The sequence below is a fragment of the Onychostruthus taczanowskii genome, unplaced genomic scaffold, assembly GCF_017590055.1.
Source record: "Onychostruthus taczanowskii isolate IOZ18803 unplaced genomic scaffold, ASM1759005v1 scaffold75, whole genome shotgun sequence".
In the NCBI taxonomy this organism is placed as follows: Eukaryota; Metazoa; Chordata; class Aves; order Passeriformes; family Passeridae; genus Onychostruthus; species Onychostruthus taczanowskii.
The window spans coordinates 2112642-2129403 of record NW_024505339.1 but is presented as its reverse complement, the minus strand read 5'-3'; the positions used below and the strand labels follow the sequence as shown (position 1 = coordinate 2129403).

At 46.4% G+C, this 16762-nt stretch overlaps 1 protein-coding gene across 6 annotated transcripts in view; it reads right to left on the bottom strand.

The window, feature by feature from the left end:
- MYO1C (myosin IC) overlaps window positions 1-16762 on the bottom strand; it is a 52997-nt gene that overhangs the window by 4844 nt on the left and 31391 nt on the right. For all 6 annotated transcript variants that reach the window (XM_041422927.1, XM_041422931.1, XM_041422925.1 and 3 more), the window contains 24 exons: window positions 13444-13599; window positions 12773-12888; window positions 9843-10041; window positions 8946-9026; window positions 8107-8286; window positions 7815-7913; window positions 7483-7596; window positions 6931-7002; window positions 6590-6709; window positions 5867-5949; window positions 5195-5300; window positions 4797-4877; window positions 4374-4465; window positions 3736-3830; window positions 3558-3604; window positions 3242-3322; window positions 2978-3083; window positions 2374-2491; window positions 2053-2166; window positions 1805-1881; window positions 1628-1696; window positions 1301-1385; window positions 952-1111; window positions 90-173 (listed from right to left, as the gene is read on the bottom strand). In XM_041422927.1, coding sequence (XP_041278861.1) covers window positions 90-173; window positions 952-1111; window positions 1301-1385; window positions 1628-1696; window positions 1805-1881; window positions 2053-2166; window positions 2374-2491; window positions 2978-3083; window positions 3242-3322; window positions 3558-3604; window positions 3736-3830; window positions 4374-4465; window positions 4797-4877; window positions 5195-5300; window positions 5867-5949; window positions 6590-6709; window positions 6931-7002; window positions 7483-7596; window positions 7815-7913; window positions 8107-8286; window positions 8946-9026; window positions 9843-10041; window positions 12773-12888; window positions 13444-13599 — 2535 coding nt within the window. The remainder of the gene's footprint in view (window positions 1-89; window positions 174-951; window positions 1112-1300; window positions 1386-1627; window positions 1697-1804; window positions 1882-2052; window positions 2167-2373; window positions 2492-2977; window positions 3084-3241; window positions 3323-3557; window positions 3605-3735; window positions 3831-4373; window positions 4466-4796; window positions 4878-5194; window positions 5301-5866; window positions 5950-6589; window positions 6710-6930; window positions 7003-7482; window positions 7597-7814; window positions 7914-8106; window positions 8287-8945; window positions 9027-9842; window positions 10042-12772; window positions 12889-13443; window positions 13600-16762) is intronic.

Genomic DNA, 16762 nt, shown 5'->3' with positions numbered 1-16762 from the left:
TTCACAGCCCCCCACTGCTGCCCCCTCCTCCATTCCCCTGAGCTCTGCCCTTGGCAGAGTCAGGCAAGCCCTGCAAAGGTGCCCTGTACCTGCTGCTTCCACTCGGGGCTGATCCTCTTGCAGTAGGTCCAGACCATGTTCTGCATGCAGAGCCTGCGCAGGAGCTGCGACGCCTGCAGGGAGCACGGGACAGGGGACAGCTCAGAGCTGGGACAAACCCACAGGGACAGACACCCAACAGCTCAGAGCCACTGACAGACCCACAGGGACAGACATCCAACAGCCCAGAGCCACTGACAGACCCACAGGGCCAGACACCCAACAGCCCAGAGCCACTGACAGACCCACAGGGACAGACACCCAACAGCTCAGAACCACTGACAGACCCACAGGGACAGACACCCAACAGCCCAGCACCACTGACAGACCCACAGGGACAGACACCCAACAGCCCAGAGCCACTGACAGACCCACAGGGACAGACACCCAACAGCTCAGAACCACTGACAGACCCAACAGAGCAGCAGCAACTGCACTGCTGGCTTAAAAAACTGTTTCCTGACCAAGAATTAAATAATAAGTAGTTGATTTTTTTGCCTTTCTCTATGAGGGTTTGCCCTGGACTTCTCCAGCTGCTTTAGAATGGGGAATAAACACCAGGGTCCCTCCTCTCTGCACTGCTGTGCCCTCCCTCCCTTCCTTCCTAACAATTCTTTTGCTAAGGTAACTGAGATTTCTGCAATATTTTGTTTTGAGCAAATAAAACAATTCAAGCAGATGCAGGATAGTAACAGCAACAGAGGGAACTGAATTTGTTAAGAGAAAATGGAAGGGAATTTCAGAAATGGCTGAGAAGCCAGGAGGAAATGGTGTTGTAACAGCACCACACTCCAAGAAGGTGCAATCCTCTAGGCCTGGATTCCCCTCCTACATCCCAGGGCTCATTCCCACCTCACAGAGTGATGGGGGAGGAGTTGGCCACGATTTGTCCAAGACATTTTTTGGTAAGTTCCTCTTGAGGTTCATCAGGAAGGAGAATCGGATGTAATCCAGGAAATACTCGTTCTCTGGGCACCGCGGGTGGTTCCGGTAAATGAAGCCTTTAATGAACCTGTGGGAGTGGAAAATATTGTTTGAAAATTTTAAAAAGTCATCTAAATTAGCAGTATTTACAGGTTCTATTTCCTGGGCTTTATTTAATAGTTGTAATTTATTTTTAAAAAACTGTGTAGTGACAAGAAAGTTTCTTTTTAGCATCTTATTGTTAAGGAATGTGATGTTTGGGCTGCTCTTCACACACCTCCTGATTGTCTCCACTGCCCATTTCCTCTTGGCAGCTTTTCGGCGTCCCAGCGTTCCCCTCCACCAGGACTGGATGGTGATGGCTAAAAATAACACAAAGATTTTGCATTAAGGGAGCTCCTTCATCCCCAAACTGACTCCACACAAAACTGGCACCAAAAATGCTCAGGAAAACCCACTCTGGAAATTACCAGCTTTCAGTGGGGCATGGGGGCAAGAATATGAGTTTTTAATAATAGGATACATGGGATAAATGTCAGTAAAAGGATGGGAATTGCTGTGGGAATTGCTGGGGAAACATCTCTCCCTCCTGTGTCTCTCATACCTGAGCGTTTCATGGTCAGGAATTTCTTCCGGCGGTAGAAACCTCTCCACGTCGCCTGCATTTTTGTGGCTGGAATTGCAAGAAAAGCAGCAATTTGCAACCACGACCAAGCACATTTTGGTAGAAAAAGACTCAGCTTTTTAAAATAGAAATCTACTGCAAGTGTGAGTGTCTCACCCAGGCTCTGTTTCCTCACTTCCAGAGCATCTTCTGTGGCAAACAAGGTCTTGGGAAAGCGGATAAAAATCTTTGTTCTGGAAATAGAAATGCAGAATTACATTTTGCATGCTGGAGCAACTTGATTTTGGCATCCCCTTTGGGCTCTGTAACATTTCCCTCCCCCATTATCTAGAGAAGCTTCATTTCAAAGGGACAGCAGGGACACGCAGTGATTCATAACCTCAAACTGAGAACACAGAACTGACCGTCCCATTTTGTATTCTTCTGGTTTGTAGCCAAGGTGCTTCACCAGCACAGCCACCCCATCATAGGGCCGCCCATCCCACGTGGGCCACGTCTCTGGACACAGGGATTTGTACCTGGGAATTGGCAGGAGAGGAAATCTTAGGGAGACAAGTGCAATCCAAGGAGCAGAGGGGTCAAGGGAAGGGAGAGAGCCCAAGCTTCCCACCCCTCTAGGTGGTAAAGCTGCCCCTGTGCTGTTTTACAGCTCCCAGCCTCAACAGCAGTGGGATGAAGCTCAGGGAGAGGGAGCAGCAGAGGAAAGAATTCCAAAGTAGCTTCACCTCTGCAGGAACACCTCGTATTTCCTGCGGTAGGCGAAGCCGGCTCGGCGCACGCGGAGGTTCTCCATCAGCCCCAGGTACTTCACCTGGTGTCGGATCAGGACTTCATCAAATCGGTCTTGGCAGGGCATGGAAATGGACAAACACAATCAGTGCACAGCTGGGCCTTGCTCTAGAGAAGGGCAATGTTCAGCTCTGGTTGGATCTCACAGGATTATCTTTAACCTCCAATGAATCCTCACAGCACAAGTCCCACACAGTTTTGTGTCTCCTGTCTTCCCCCCTCCCATCCCTTTTTAATTATTTATATTTAGCTCCAAAATGAAGTTTTCCTTTGGGATGTTTTATGCAAAGAGGAACCAAAACTGAGGGAGAATAAAGTCATTAGAATCAATTTACACAGGTCAATAATTCTTTACTTTAACCACCACCTTCCTCTGCCCAAAGTCAGTGCTCCCACTGTGATTCCTGGCTGCTGGCACTGCAACCCCCTCCCTACAGAAGCTCAGGCACGGCCTCAAAATGAACCCAAAATCTTCATTTGGCTCCTTTCCATGTCTCCCTGGCTGGGATGCAGTGCTCTGCCTCTGTCCCAGGGCCATACCAGCCTGTTTGGCATCGTTGGGTTTCATGCAGCGAATGTAGGAGGGTTCTTTGGACATCAGGATTTCCATGAGTTTGGAGAGGCTGTTTTTGAACTGAGTTGCTGCCTAGGAGAAAAAAAAAGAAGCTGCACATGAAGGGTTGACTTGGAGCTGGCTACAAGCAGCAGAATACAATGTGAGGGGTTTGCATTTCAGATCATGTCAGAGTTCATGTTCCAAAAAGAGGGAACAGCCACAGCCGCCTCCAGCTCTCGAGTTCTCACCGTTTCAGGTCTCTTTTTGTCTGTCAGCTCTGTCCTATCAAAGCACTGGTTTATGATGGGGTTCTCTGAGTTGCACATGGTCTGCAGAGAGAGATATTTTCAGAGATGAAGTACAGAGAACTACCAGAGAAACCTGAGGACAAAACTATTTAAAATAACGAAATGGACACTAGGATCTCAATCAGTCTTTTCAGAGCACAGCCCTGTGGACACAGAGCCTCCAGCAGGAGTCTAGAAGAATCCTTTCCCTCAGGTGCCACCTCATTTGAAACCCAACTCCTCCTTCTGTCCTGGAAACTCCTCTGTCCACACTCACCTCCTTCAGGTTCCGGAAGAGAAGGTCGTTGTTTTTATCTAGAAAACCTGCAAGAAAAACAAACCACTCAGGATGTTCTACTGGGACTTCAAGGCAGGGGTTTGAGATTTGAAATTAATCTGGTTGATCAAATGATGTGGGGATGTATTTAAGGCCCAGAGTTTGGTTTTTCTGTTACCTGCAACACTGTAGGTGACATCCCCAGCGTAGTGCGAGAGCCGGAACTCCTCCCGCCCCAGCGACTTGCGCGTCTTTTGGTCAGCGAGTTTGTGCCTGGGGAGGGAGCAAAAACCTTCAGGAGAAACTAAATCCTGCAGGATTCACTTCAAAAAGCACCAGGACATTCAGTCCTGGAGCAGGACTGTGCAAAGGTGAGCAGGGAGTGCAAATTGGACTTGGGGATTTTCAGGTAAATAAAGTTATTAATAACACAGAAGTGTTATTAAATGTATTTATGTTTGATTAAAAGGAGAGTTTCAGTGTTCCTTGCAGAGTGGTTCTGTGTGCGTACAAGATGTAGACATCCTAAACTGAGCATTCAGAATAAAAGCAGAACATTCAGAATAAACAGACATTTGGAGCTCCAAAACTGAAGTAAACAATCTGCAAGGTGAGAGGTGAGTCAGTAACAAGAGTTTTGTTGCCCCTGTTGCATTCTGAAGCTCAGTCAGGCACTTTGTGTCAACAACCTATTTTATGTTAGCTTAAATATCAATCAAATCTCTCTGTAAAAAAAATTATCATCTTTTATGTGGGACCCAGCATGGTGAGGATGTTATCCACACACTGGGATCCCTCAGCTGAGGGAACACTCACGTGAGAAAATGAGGGTGGTTCTTCACAGTCTCCTCCAGTTTCTCCAAGAATGTTGTGTCTGTGGCATCCCCAGGTCTCAGACACTCCTCATCCTACAAACACACAAATTCCAGGGATTTCTAGGCTCTGCCTTACTGAAACTCTCCTCCAGTTTGGCCTTTCCACAGATAAACAACTTTTAGCTCAATAAATGAAGAATTCTTGAGCTGAAAAGGGAAATATTTCCCTCCTTCCAGACTGCCTGGATTGGGAGCTGCTTTCCCCAGAGCCCATGGAGGTGATGCAATGATTTTTAATGGTGTATTATTGCTCTTCCCACCTACTCAAACACTTCCAACATAAACTGATTTTTTCCCATGTTTTCCCCCTTGCTTTCCACTACACTGCTCAAATTTTTCATTCAAAAAGATGTTTTTAACTCACCAAAATAGAAATGATGCCTTTGAATTTCTCTTCCACCAAATCACAAATTATTTTGTTATTGAAATACTGAACTGGTTCCCACTGCAAAGACAAGAAATCACACTTAGGTGAAAACAACTCTAGACTGGAAAAGAAATGTAAATTTCAGAACATTTCAGAGAGCACCTGATTTAAACAATCTTTCTGTCAAAGCTTTTTCACTCATCACATTTGTTTTCCTAACATTGCCTTTGTTAAAATCAGGGTAAAAGCCTGGGATGGCATTACTCACTTCCAGCTGTCTCACACAGTTACCAGGGTTTCCAAAAGAAGGGAAAAAGGCAAGTTCTTTAATTCCCTGATTTGGAGATGATGGCAGGACCTCTGGGAGGAGAGGGAAGGGGGCTCTGGGCTCTTACCGCGATGCCCTCGGACTCGTACTCCTCCTGCTCTGACTTCAGGGTCAGCTCTATGAAGAGCTGCTGCAACTTTTCATTGCAATAATTAATACAAAACTGCTCAAAGCTGCAAAGAAAAAACAGAAAAATAATCACTCTTTGTACAGAATTCATTTCCTGACTGCATGCATTTAGTAAATTTATTATTTAGGGAAAATCAAAGAGTTCCAGAAGGAGAGAAAAATGGACATGAAGGATGGAACATGGAGGAACACAAAAACCTTGAATAAAGGCACAGTAACACTTCAAATGTAGAGTCTTTGTTCAGTGCTACCTGCCAGGGAGGTCCCAGACTCTGCCAGTCCCATCCCCTGGTTTGTCACCACCATGGGAAGATGCCACAACAGCCACCCCTGGGCTGGAGAGCTGGACAATGCACAGCTCAAGGTAAGGTATGAATACACCCAAAAAACAACAGTTTATTTTAAATACCAGGTCCATTAATAGCTGTAAATGCTAATTATTAGCTGGATGTCTTAAGTGTTAGAAGCCCTGTGATTAGCTTTTTGTCACCTGATGTCCTGACATTTAAATGCCACGTCTTTTACTAAGAAATTAAATAAAGCCTTGTTTCACAAGGGAGAGAAAACGCCATAAACTGAATAATGTAACTCAGAATTTTTCAAAACAAACCTGTTGTGCTGGAAAACCTCAAACCCATAGATGTCCAGCAATCCTAGAACTGTTGTACTTCTCCAGCCTGGAAACTTCTCTTCCTGCAACAGAGCAGAAAACAAATGTAGGTATTTCCTCACAGCTACGATCCATCCTGGATCTCCATCATCTAATCCCAGCATTTACTGCACAATTTAGAAAACAAATTAATTTAGAAATTACTAAAAGCATGGAACTTGCTTTGAGGCTGAAAGATCTGGAATGCTGTCACCTTTGGCTGGATCTCTATAGCAAAGCAGGGCAACCCCAACAAAGGGGAGAAAATGATGAGGAGGACTCCATCTTATCAGAAAGCTAATTAATTATTTTATTATACTATATTATTTATTATATTACACTACATCTAAACTGAATCTGCACAAGCACCCAACTGCACAGAATCTCGTGACTGTCAGCTGACAGTCCTGACACACACACATTGAATTTGGATTCAATTGGGCAGTGAATCAAAAACACTCACAGCAGAATCCAATAACCAATTCCCTTCAGGTAAACAATCTTCCACAATGCATTCCCCTTGTGCACAACAACAGGAGCAGCAACTGAGATAAGAATTGTTTTTTCTTTCTCTGAGGTTCAGAGAATGTGAACCCTAGCAAATATCCTTGGGAAGTTGTGCCTTGCTTTGCTCTGTGAAGAGAAATGCAGCCACAGATCTCAACAAGCAGAAGGGTCACTTGCCTTGTAAGCCAGGGATTTGTTGACCTTGTTGACCAGCCAGGAGAAGGTGCGGCCGTAGACGGCCTTGGCGAGCGCGTCCCGGGCGTAGGCTGCCTGCTCCAGGTTCAGGGGACTCACCAGCTGCAGGCAGGAGCAGAGAAAAGCCCTGAGCAGCCCCCAGACCAAGGGATCCCCTTTTCCTGCCTCGTCATCACTGAGCAGCCACTCAAAAGCATCCTGCTCGTGGCTGAACCGTCACCAGTGGGAGCCCTGCAACCTCCTGAGGGGTGACGAGGGAGCTGCTGGCAGAGCTGGTTCGTGGAATCCCCTTTGCCTCCCAAATCCCCAGGGCCTGTTCTTACCTCCTCCCCTTTTGCTATGATCTTCTTGTGGATCAGTGCATCCCGAAGAACTGAGCCATCCACTGCCAGCAGCTGCACACAGGACATTCAATTAATTTATGGAGCTGTACATTCCATTTTCCTAAAATCCCAGCCCAGTGAAACAACCCTTTATTTTATTTCTCACTCACACTGAACAATTCTGCAGCATCAATCCCTCCCTTCCCTTCTTTCTGGCAGGGATATGAGCTAACAAATAATTGGCTGGAAGGAAGTGACCAAGCAAAGGCACTAAGGTGGTTCTTTCTTTAAAACTCTTCCCCAGAGTCTGTTCCTACCTCACTGCCCAAAGGTGGAAACATCAAGGCAGGGGTGGGTCAGGTGGTAAATAGAGAAGTTTTCAATTAAAAGGGTTTGATGATAATATTTGCATTCTATTTAGGTGAAATTACAGTTAAATTTATGAGAACAACTAAATCACAGTATAAAACTCTATGATGGTATTAAGCTCAAAGTAAGGAACCCTCTACAATTCACCTTTCCTGTAACATCTCCCTCACTGCTGATACTCACCCTGGCCAGGTATTTAATCTGATTCTCTGTAGTGACCTGAGCATTGCCCTGCTCATCAGCAGCAAACTGGACATTCCCCAGGTGCAGGACACTGGCCACAATGCTCAGCAAATCCTGCCATGGGAGCAACAGGCAGAGATCAGGATGATGGAATGAACAGCAAGGTTTTTGTGTTGATTCACTTTTTAGGAGACTATTTTGTATATTTTTTCAGGATTTTTGTAGGGAATGCATTCACTCTGATTTGATCCACTGATTTTAATCAGAAATCCTAAATCAAAGCAGTAAAAAATCTTTTAAAAAGTAGGAAAATCTGTGCTGCTAAACCTCACCTCCACCTCACTGTCATTGAAGCCGATAACAGACAGGGCTCTCCTCATGATCTTCCACTCATTTTTGTCATTTATGGAACTGACCCTTGCACAGTGACCCTAAAAAGACACAGTTTGACATAAATAAATAAATAATCACCAAAGATACATTATCCATGCTCGATGCATTGTGTTTCTTTTTACAGCAGTTACCTCAGAGTTAATTCTGAAGTGAGGGAAGGAAATTACAAAGTTAATTGGAGACATCCCAACCCTATAATACAGTATTTTAAGAATTATAGTTGATGTTCACCTTTACTAAATAGTGATACTGCTGTGGGTTCTTCTCAAGGCCCAGCCTCCTCAGCAGGTCCTCCTCCCCTCCCTCCAGCAGCTGGTAGAAGATGTGGAAGTTCCTCTCACCGTGGTTCTGGTGCACAACTCGGGATTTCTCCAGGAGGTAGTTCAAGATGTGGCCCCCAACAGGAGCCCCCTAAACCAAACCAGACATGTGGAAAGAGTCCATCAACACAGAGGAAAATGTTTCTGCTTCTTCATTGTCGGTTCAAAGACAAGATCTGAAGCAAAAGCCCACAAAAACACAGAAAATGATCTGTCATCCTGTGCCACAAGATCTATTTCAGCACGCTGGTGATTTGAGTGCTAAAATTCCTTCTAGGAATTCACCACAAAGGGAAAGCACCAAAACTGAGTGTGGAGGGATTAAAGGAGACCTGAAGGATGGCAGTGCTGAGCTCCTCAGCCCCTGCACTGTGTGCACCTTGCTGCTGTGGGATCAGAGTGGGCACAAACTGTGCAAAGTCACACAGGGCAGGAATTATCTTCAGAGCTCTCAGCTGGGTCATGTGGATTTACCTGGGGAGTGCCCACTGGCACAGAGCACCAGAAATAAAATACCCTAGAAATAAAAGGGTTTGATCTCAGTGTCCCATTACAGAGAGACATAAGGGAGGAATGAAGGAAGAGTGAGTGTCATAAAACCCTCTGGACCCAAACTTTGTACCACAGGCTCTGCTTATGCCATCACCAAGGAAATGCAAAGCACTCACTACACACACACAACAATGCAAGAACACAGAGAGCTCCTACAACTGGGACCAGTCCTGGAATACAAACCAGATTGCAAGTTACCCTGTAATCAAACTGCACATCCATGTACTTCCCAAACCGACTGGAGTTGTCATTCCGAAGGGTTTTTGCATTTCCAAAGGCCTGAAATGAAAACGATCAGAGAAAATTAAATGAGTACCAAGTCAGATTATTTATAAACACTTGGGTGAAGCTGCCAGTTATTTATTTACAGCCCAGGATTTTCCTTCCCGGAAACCCAGAAGGAAACAGATTTCTCCCTGAATTCTAAGGCTGATCTTTACACCCTGTGCAAGCAGTGTAGATGGAACATCCTCTGAAAACACTTCCATGCCCCTGCAAGCTGATTTTAATGCCAGTCCACTGCTGACAACATATGTCATGTCTGACAGCCTTGCCCAAGCTCCTCTGTCCCCACTGCCATTTGTCACAGCTCACTGCCAGAGGGGCTGCAGGGCTTCCTGCTGCTGGGAGTCACCTTTCCCGGGACACAGGGACATCTCAGGGCACAGGGACATCTCAGGGCACAGGGACATCTCAGGGCACAGGGGCAGAGGGAAACAGGGATATAGGGCACAGGGATTCAGGGATGCAGGGACACAAGGATATCTGAGGGCACTGCACACAGCCAGGGCTGGACACTAGAGGACACCACAGCACCACAAAACGAGCCCAGCCTGTGTGAGCTGCCCCCTGGGATGTGCCCCTTTGCAGAGTCCTGCAGTGACCCCGAGCTCTTCCCACGCCAAATCCCCTCTGTCCCCGAACCCCATCCACACCACAACTGCTCCTGGAGGGCTGGGAAGGGCCAGGAGTGCTTTGGCCGGGAACCAGAGCGGGATTCCCTGGTGCTGTGCCCGCAGAGCATCCCCAGGACACGCTGTCACCGCCCCGTGGGGTCCCGCTGTCCCCAGGGCCAGCATTCCGGGCGGGAGGTACCTCCAGGACGGGGTTGGACTGCAGCAGCCGGTCCTTGACGGTCTCGACCTGCTGGCTGGCAGGGCAGGTGACAGCGTAGTACTGCAGGATCTTCTTGGTGGCCTCGGTTTTGCCGGCGCCGCTCTCGCCGGAGATGAGGATGCACTGGTCCTTCCTCTCGGTGCGCAGCGAGCGGTACGAGTTGTCTGCGATGGCGTAGCTGGGAGGGGACAGCCGGGATCAGCGGGTCTGCCCTGAAATCCCGGCACAGACGTGCCCCAAAACAGCCCCAGGCCACGGCTGGGTGAGATCGCAGCTGCTGCACGCTGGTGACAGCACAGGTGACAGCGCTGACACCTCTGGTCACACCTCAGCCACCGAGCCACGCTTCTGCAGGCTCATGACACAAACTGTCAGAGTCTTTGAGACTGTTTTTGACTTTTCTTTCTGACAAAAATAGGTAGAAGTCGACTAAATTGTGCAGAACAACTGGCTTTTCTAAATACAAATGATCTCTCAACACTGGTCCCGTGGGACAGAAGTTTTACACTCAGGAAACATCTCCACTGGTATTTTTTCTTGCTTATGTTCTAAGTGGTGACACATTCATAAGGTCACTACAGAATTTTGCTGTCTGGGTGGCTCCAGAGCTTCTCTTGGATGGTGGGAAGAGCTTGGAAAAGCCACCACAGATTAAGGAGCATCCTGCCCCAAACTCCAGGCACTTCCTCTGCCTGCACAGTCTGGCCCTGCCCTTCTGCTTCCTCCTTTGCTGCTTTTTCTTTCATTTCAGTGCTGTGAGCAGACAGGATCTCACACCCAGTCACACACACTCCCACAACACCAGAGAGCAGCAGGGGATGAGTGACAATGGTGACAGCTGCTCAGGGGGACAGAAAAGACAACCTCCCTGACACCATTTTCAGCTCTCACATGTGGTGAGCAAACAGATATCCTGTCTTCTTCACACACCTGACAACATTTTATTTTAATAGCTTGGCTTTTTAATTTTTCATTTTTCCTTTTTTTTTTTTTTTTTTTTTACTCTCCTGCTGTGCTATTAATTAGCAGTAATCACACCAAAATAACAGCCATGGCCTTCTCCAGTCTATTAATACTTGGTGCTAAGGCAACACCAATGAGCTCCCTTGGCAACACAACTCACCCCACAAAATACATCATGTCCCTCTCTTCCCATCCAGATTCTGCCTCTGGAGTCTTTTGGAAAACAGCTGAATAAATGCAGATTTAATTTGGATTTGAAGAAGTGCCTCTGGCCCCTGGGCCTTTATGGGGTGGTTTATGGCCCCAAGAGCTCCAGCCAGGCACAGACAGAACCACTGGAAATAAAGATGTTTATGGTCCCATTTGCAGGCCACAAACAGGACAGGATGTGACAGATCTCTGGGAATATGCTGGGTTCCAAGCCCATAGGGATAACTCTCCTCCTCGGAGTGTGATGCACTTCCCAGAAAACCCAGCTGAACTGTCTGACACTGGAATAGAGACCTTGTAGTGTTTTGGCTTTTTAGAGTCAGTTTAGAAGAGGAGAAAGAGGAAAACATATGAGTTACTGGAAAAGGAGAAACCCAGAGCACCAGACTGCAGATGGAGCATTTGATGCTCCTCAGAGGATTTTTAAATGCATATATAATGAAATAATGCAATAAAATAATTAAATAATGCAATGGAACAGCAAAAACAGTCAGCAAAAAAATCTGTTCTCCCAGTGGGAGCAGCAGTACCCAGGATCACAGTTCTCCAGGGTTCACTTATGAGCTGCACATTTTACAGCTTCTGAAGGGACTTGTTAAAAGGAAAGAAAGCCTAAGAAATAATCAGCCACAGTGTGAATTAAGTGGAATTAAAGCACATCTGCTCAGTGCTTTGTGCTATCCATGAGCATTGTCCTGTACTGCACACTAAAAACCAGAGCCACAGCCCCAAGGATTTTCCAGAGAGTCCCAAAATTCACATCTAAGGGCACAGAAGCCCTTTCCTGACCACAGGCAAAGGGAACTGAGCAGGTTTGAATGCAGGGTTTTTCAGGTTTAATTCTCCCCCATCTGGGTTCACACAGTAAAAATCATATTTTTGTCCTAACAAATCCAACTTGAAGTGCTGAGACTTTCCCAAGTAATGGTGTTTCTCCCCCTCTCTGTGCTTGCAGCACATTCTGGTTTGTTTACTCTCCTGGGCTATGTGCCAGCAATAAGAAGCAACCCAAATAGTTTGCTCAAAAATAATATCATTTACTCTTCCAAGATCTCTTTAAAAAAAAAAAGCAACCAAACACAAGATAAAAAAATCTTCCAAGAGGTGCTCAGAATTTGGCCTTTAGTCCTGAAGAAAAACCATTTTGAAGCCATGTGGCCTCAGCTCTCAGTCATCTTTTTCTTTCAGTCTGACAAAAAAATTCAAACGCTTTCAAAAATAACTTTAAACCTCAAACTTTTTTTTTTTTTTTAAATGGGAAATTGGGAATGCTCACCAAGCCAGACCATGTAAATAAATACATTCCTTGTTCCAACAGGCTGATGGTATCTTAGCAACAAGGGAAATACCAGATAAATATTGGTCAGGCAGTAACAGCAGAGGTAGGAAAGAAACCCCCACACAGCAGAAACTCTTTCCCCTACTTAGCCCCGGACACAGAGACCCCAAATAACCCTGGAACAATGAACTCCTGTCCTGCCAGGGCTGGGTAAGCAGCTCTGTTCCTGCAGCCAGGAAGGAACCAACTCCCTTTCCAAATACTGCTCTTGCAGAGGCAACTCATCCTCTTTGGAGAGAGGAACAGGAATAGAAAGAGCCTCACACCACACCCTGAGGATCCTCTCTGTCCCCAGGACTTCCAGGGCTGCAGCTGGGACAGGGCAAAGTCCTGTTTGCCTCTTTTGACGTGTCCCAGCTGGGTGGGAGTGACAAAACCTGCACTGGCACCCACTCACAGGTGAGGAGAGACTTCATAGAAGCTGACGCCGCGGTACCGCTCCATGTTCTGCTTGGTGTAGATTTCCAGTTCCTTGTAGGGATTCACAGACACCAGCACTGAGCCAATGTAGGTCTGGAAAATAGAACAGAAAGCAGGGAGCTTACAGGAGGTCTGGAGGCAGAGCTCAGGTGTCTCTGGAGGCTGGACACCCATCCTGGTGTCCTGGGGATGCTGCTGAGGGCTTCCAAACAGGCCAAGGGTGCTGAGGAAGAGAATTCTCAGCTCTGGAAAAGTGACACTACTGGAGCTGTGCCAGCCATGTTATCCTTGCTGAGTGAAAAGCACCTCAAATGGTTTTACAGTTTCCAACAAGGCACAGTACTGAGTTATTTCTGAAATACATTTAGGATTGAGAAAAAGTCTGGGTTGGTGGAAGCGAGTGAATTCAGGAGATGGAAGAATGTGGTGGGAGTTGGATTTTCAGTGCTGTCAATGCCACCAGATCTCAACAGGGCCACTGCAGTGAGTCCCCACACCCATCAAATGGCAGCACCCCAGAGTGGTCCTGGCACAAGCCCCCACGGCCTGTGTGAGTGCCACCAGCAGCACCTCCAAACCCCACTGCAGAGCAGAGCCACACTGCAGCTCACTGAGGGACACCCTGGGGACTGTCCCTGTGCTACTCACATAGATCAGGTTCTCCTTGAAGCGTTTCCTCAGGTTCTCAATGAATGCAGCTTCGCTGGTGAAGTTCTCCAGCAGGACAAAGTCCTGCACCCCGACGCGGTCGCGGGCGGTCAGCGCGCTCTCCATGCTCAGCCGGATGCCGTTGGCTCCCAATCCCTGCAGCCAAAAGCACGGGCAAGTTGGGATGGCTGTGGGTTTGCAGGCACTTCCCCAAGTCCACAAGAACCACATTTACCATTGGATAACCATATTAAAATGAGATATTAAAATAATCCCAGTGTTGCTGCTGAAAACAGTGATTACAATGCTTCATCAGTTGTCTGCTCTAATTGCTTTCACGGAAGACAAGTCAGCATTAGGGAAAAATTACTGCTTAATTTCCAATAACTTCAAATCAATCAAAGAAACAAACATTTGATAAAGAGAATAAAACTTGGATTTCCCTTCCCAGGCATCCTTTAGCAGGAGGGAGATTGAAATGTGTTCTCTCCTGTCTCTGATTTCACAACGGGAAGCTGTTTCGAGGTAAGGAATCTTTTATGACTAATGATGATTCATCTCAGAAGCAAACAGCTTCACATTGCTGACCAATTTAACAGCTTTAGCAAGGAACCCAATGGGAAAATTCTGAGAAGATCGAGAAGAAATGAGAAATGGGCATTTCTGCACCCACACTGCTGAATTTAGATGGTGACACTGACAGCATCAAGAGACTCCTACCCCGACCCTCCTTTAAAGGTTACATTTTCAGCCTGATGTGGGTGAGACACAACTTCTGTGGAAAGCACTCATCTGCTGACTCCTGACTTCACTGTGAAGCAGGGAGGGGAAATCTGAACCCAGGGGTGACTCAGTGGCTGCTGCTGGGGAAATCTCTACTCAGGGGACAGAGATGGAGGAGATGAGAGGCACCGCAGAAACCAGAGACAGGAGAAACCACGTGTGAAACCCTCTGCCTCACACCTGCATGCATTTCTTTATCTTCTACAACCCTTCTTGCTTTGCAAACTGCTCACAGCACCACCTTTCTCCTAAACCATTTCCCTAAAGCACTGAGTGATATTTTGGGATGATGCACAAAGACCAGAGGGTCTGTTCCTAAAGCAGGCTCATGCACCAAGAGCAATCCCAGACACCCATCACAAACTGGGAATGCCAGACCTGCACGATGATGAAGATGACTTTTACTGACTCACAGAATTGCTTTCTGCACCTTCCCAAGACGTAAAAGTGGCCAAACCACAAGCACTGGTGACGTGCAGGGAATAAAATAAACCCAGCCTTGGTCAGGAAGAAAATTTACCTGAAGTTTTTTAAACAGTAATAAAAGCAAGAATCACTGAAATATCAATTTGGGTCAAACCCAAATCCCCTCAGCCTGCAGTTGCTTTGATTCACCAAATTCTTGGTAAATGTTTCTTTATTTGATTTGGTAAATAATTAGTAAATGCAGTTTTGCTATTTCTGCCAGTTCTAATTGGCTTCCTCCCTGTAAGCCTGGGCAGAAGCGATTGCCTGAACCCAGCAGTTTTCAGATAGGAAAATCAGTTCCTTCTGGAAATCTCAAACCCAGACCCACACAAAGAAACATCATTTGATTTCCTGTTTTATATTTCCAATTAGTCTCATGGTCTGGAAGGCCTGAGTTCTAAGCTTGGAAAGACCCAGCTTGGGAGGAATTCTGCAGATACTCTCATGAAGTAATCGTTCTAAAATGGCCAAAATTTTCCAAGCCAAGTCCTTCACAGCTTCAGCAAAATGCTCTGTTGTCTTCTACCCTCTTTGCCAAGGTGAGGAGAAAAGGGATAACCCTTGGAGAAGGAAGGTGATGAGATAAGGAAAGGAAAATAGAAATAAATAATTTACAGATAAACTCTGCCTAGAAATTGGAATCCTTCTATCAGAGCAGTGCAATCCCAGAGCAGGTTTTGGCCAAGGTGATGAGAACAAAGGCAAACCCAAAGGAAAATAACTCCTTTTCAAGTGGGGAAAATGTACAACTGCAGTCCTAAAACACAGCTGCCTCAACAAGGACTGAGGAGAAACTTCCACCCTCGCAGAGTTAATCCCAGTTTATATAATCCTGAAGCCTTCCACAGCAAACGTCACTTCAGCAGCTCTTTCATCAGCCCCTCCCTGAGGCCAGGACAAAGTGATCCCAGCTGTGCACATCCAGGACAGGCAAGAGCCAATCCATCCCCCTCACAACACAGAAAATTCCACTCCTCTGGGACAGGCATTTAAGGCCAAGAACTTTCGGTTTCCTCCAGTTTTTGTCTCCTCATTCAACTCCAACCCCTCGCCGTGAGAACAAAATAACCACCTCAAATCTGCAGTCAGCTTGAAACAAAACAAAAGCCAAACCAACTCGACTGAAAGTGGCTTTTTGGTGATAATTTAATGTGCCCAGGGGATGTGATGCAGTCAGAGCCTCCTGAATATAAACTCCACTCAGTCTTGTAGCCTCCCAAACCCAAGTTGAGTGCAAATAAAAGGCAGAGCTGAGCAATAGGCACTGCTCCATGCCAACATTTTGCTTTATTGCATGTGTCCAAGTCTACCACCAGCTTCAAATGTCTGTGTTAACTGTTTCACTGCCACTGACATCAACTGATGGGCCATAAAAGGAGGTGAAAATAAACCCTTTTTTCAAAATGGAAACAGATCAGTCATGCAGAAGGAAGGAAGTGGGGAAGGAAGACACTACTTAAGAAAAAAATAATCACAGTGATGATCATATGTTCCTACTGAATGATAAATGTGAGGCACCCAATAAATTAAAATAACCAAAATGTTAGTGATTTTCTGTCAGCAGGCAGACATCAGATGTGGTGGCGGTAAATTAATGCTAGAAATCCCCCAGTCTGGGGGGTTAAATGTGGTGCAGGGGAGCTAATTAACCATTAAAGCAGTTTGTCTATGGACAACACTCATTCCTTTGTTGTCTTTGCAGGGGATGAATTTCTCTGTGCCAAACCACCTCTAACTGAAATACATTTACAACATCCTCTGCTCCAGGTAAGAGATCAGCTTGGACCACTCTGACAGCCCTGTGGCAGGGAGTATATTCCAGAGAACTGGGAGAACACAGGCTGTGAGGGTGTGTCCAGACCCTTCCTTTTGGAAATGAGTTTTTCTGGAAGCTGCCAGGAGAGCTCAGTGCTAGAGGGGCTGCTGTGACCCTGAGGGAGGACTCAGTGCAGCGGCACCCTTTGGTTTGCACTGGCCCAGGACTTGTGCAATAAACCAGGCTGGAAATCTGACAGGGATTAAAACTAGCTCAGATTCTTTTGTTGTTTTAATCCAGGTCATTTTCCCA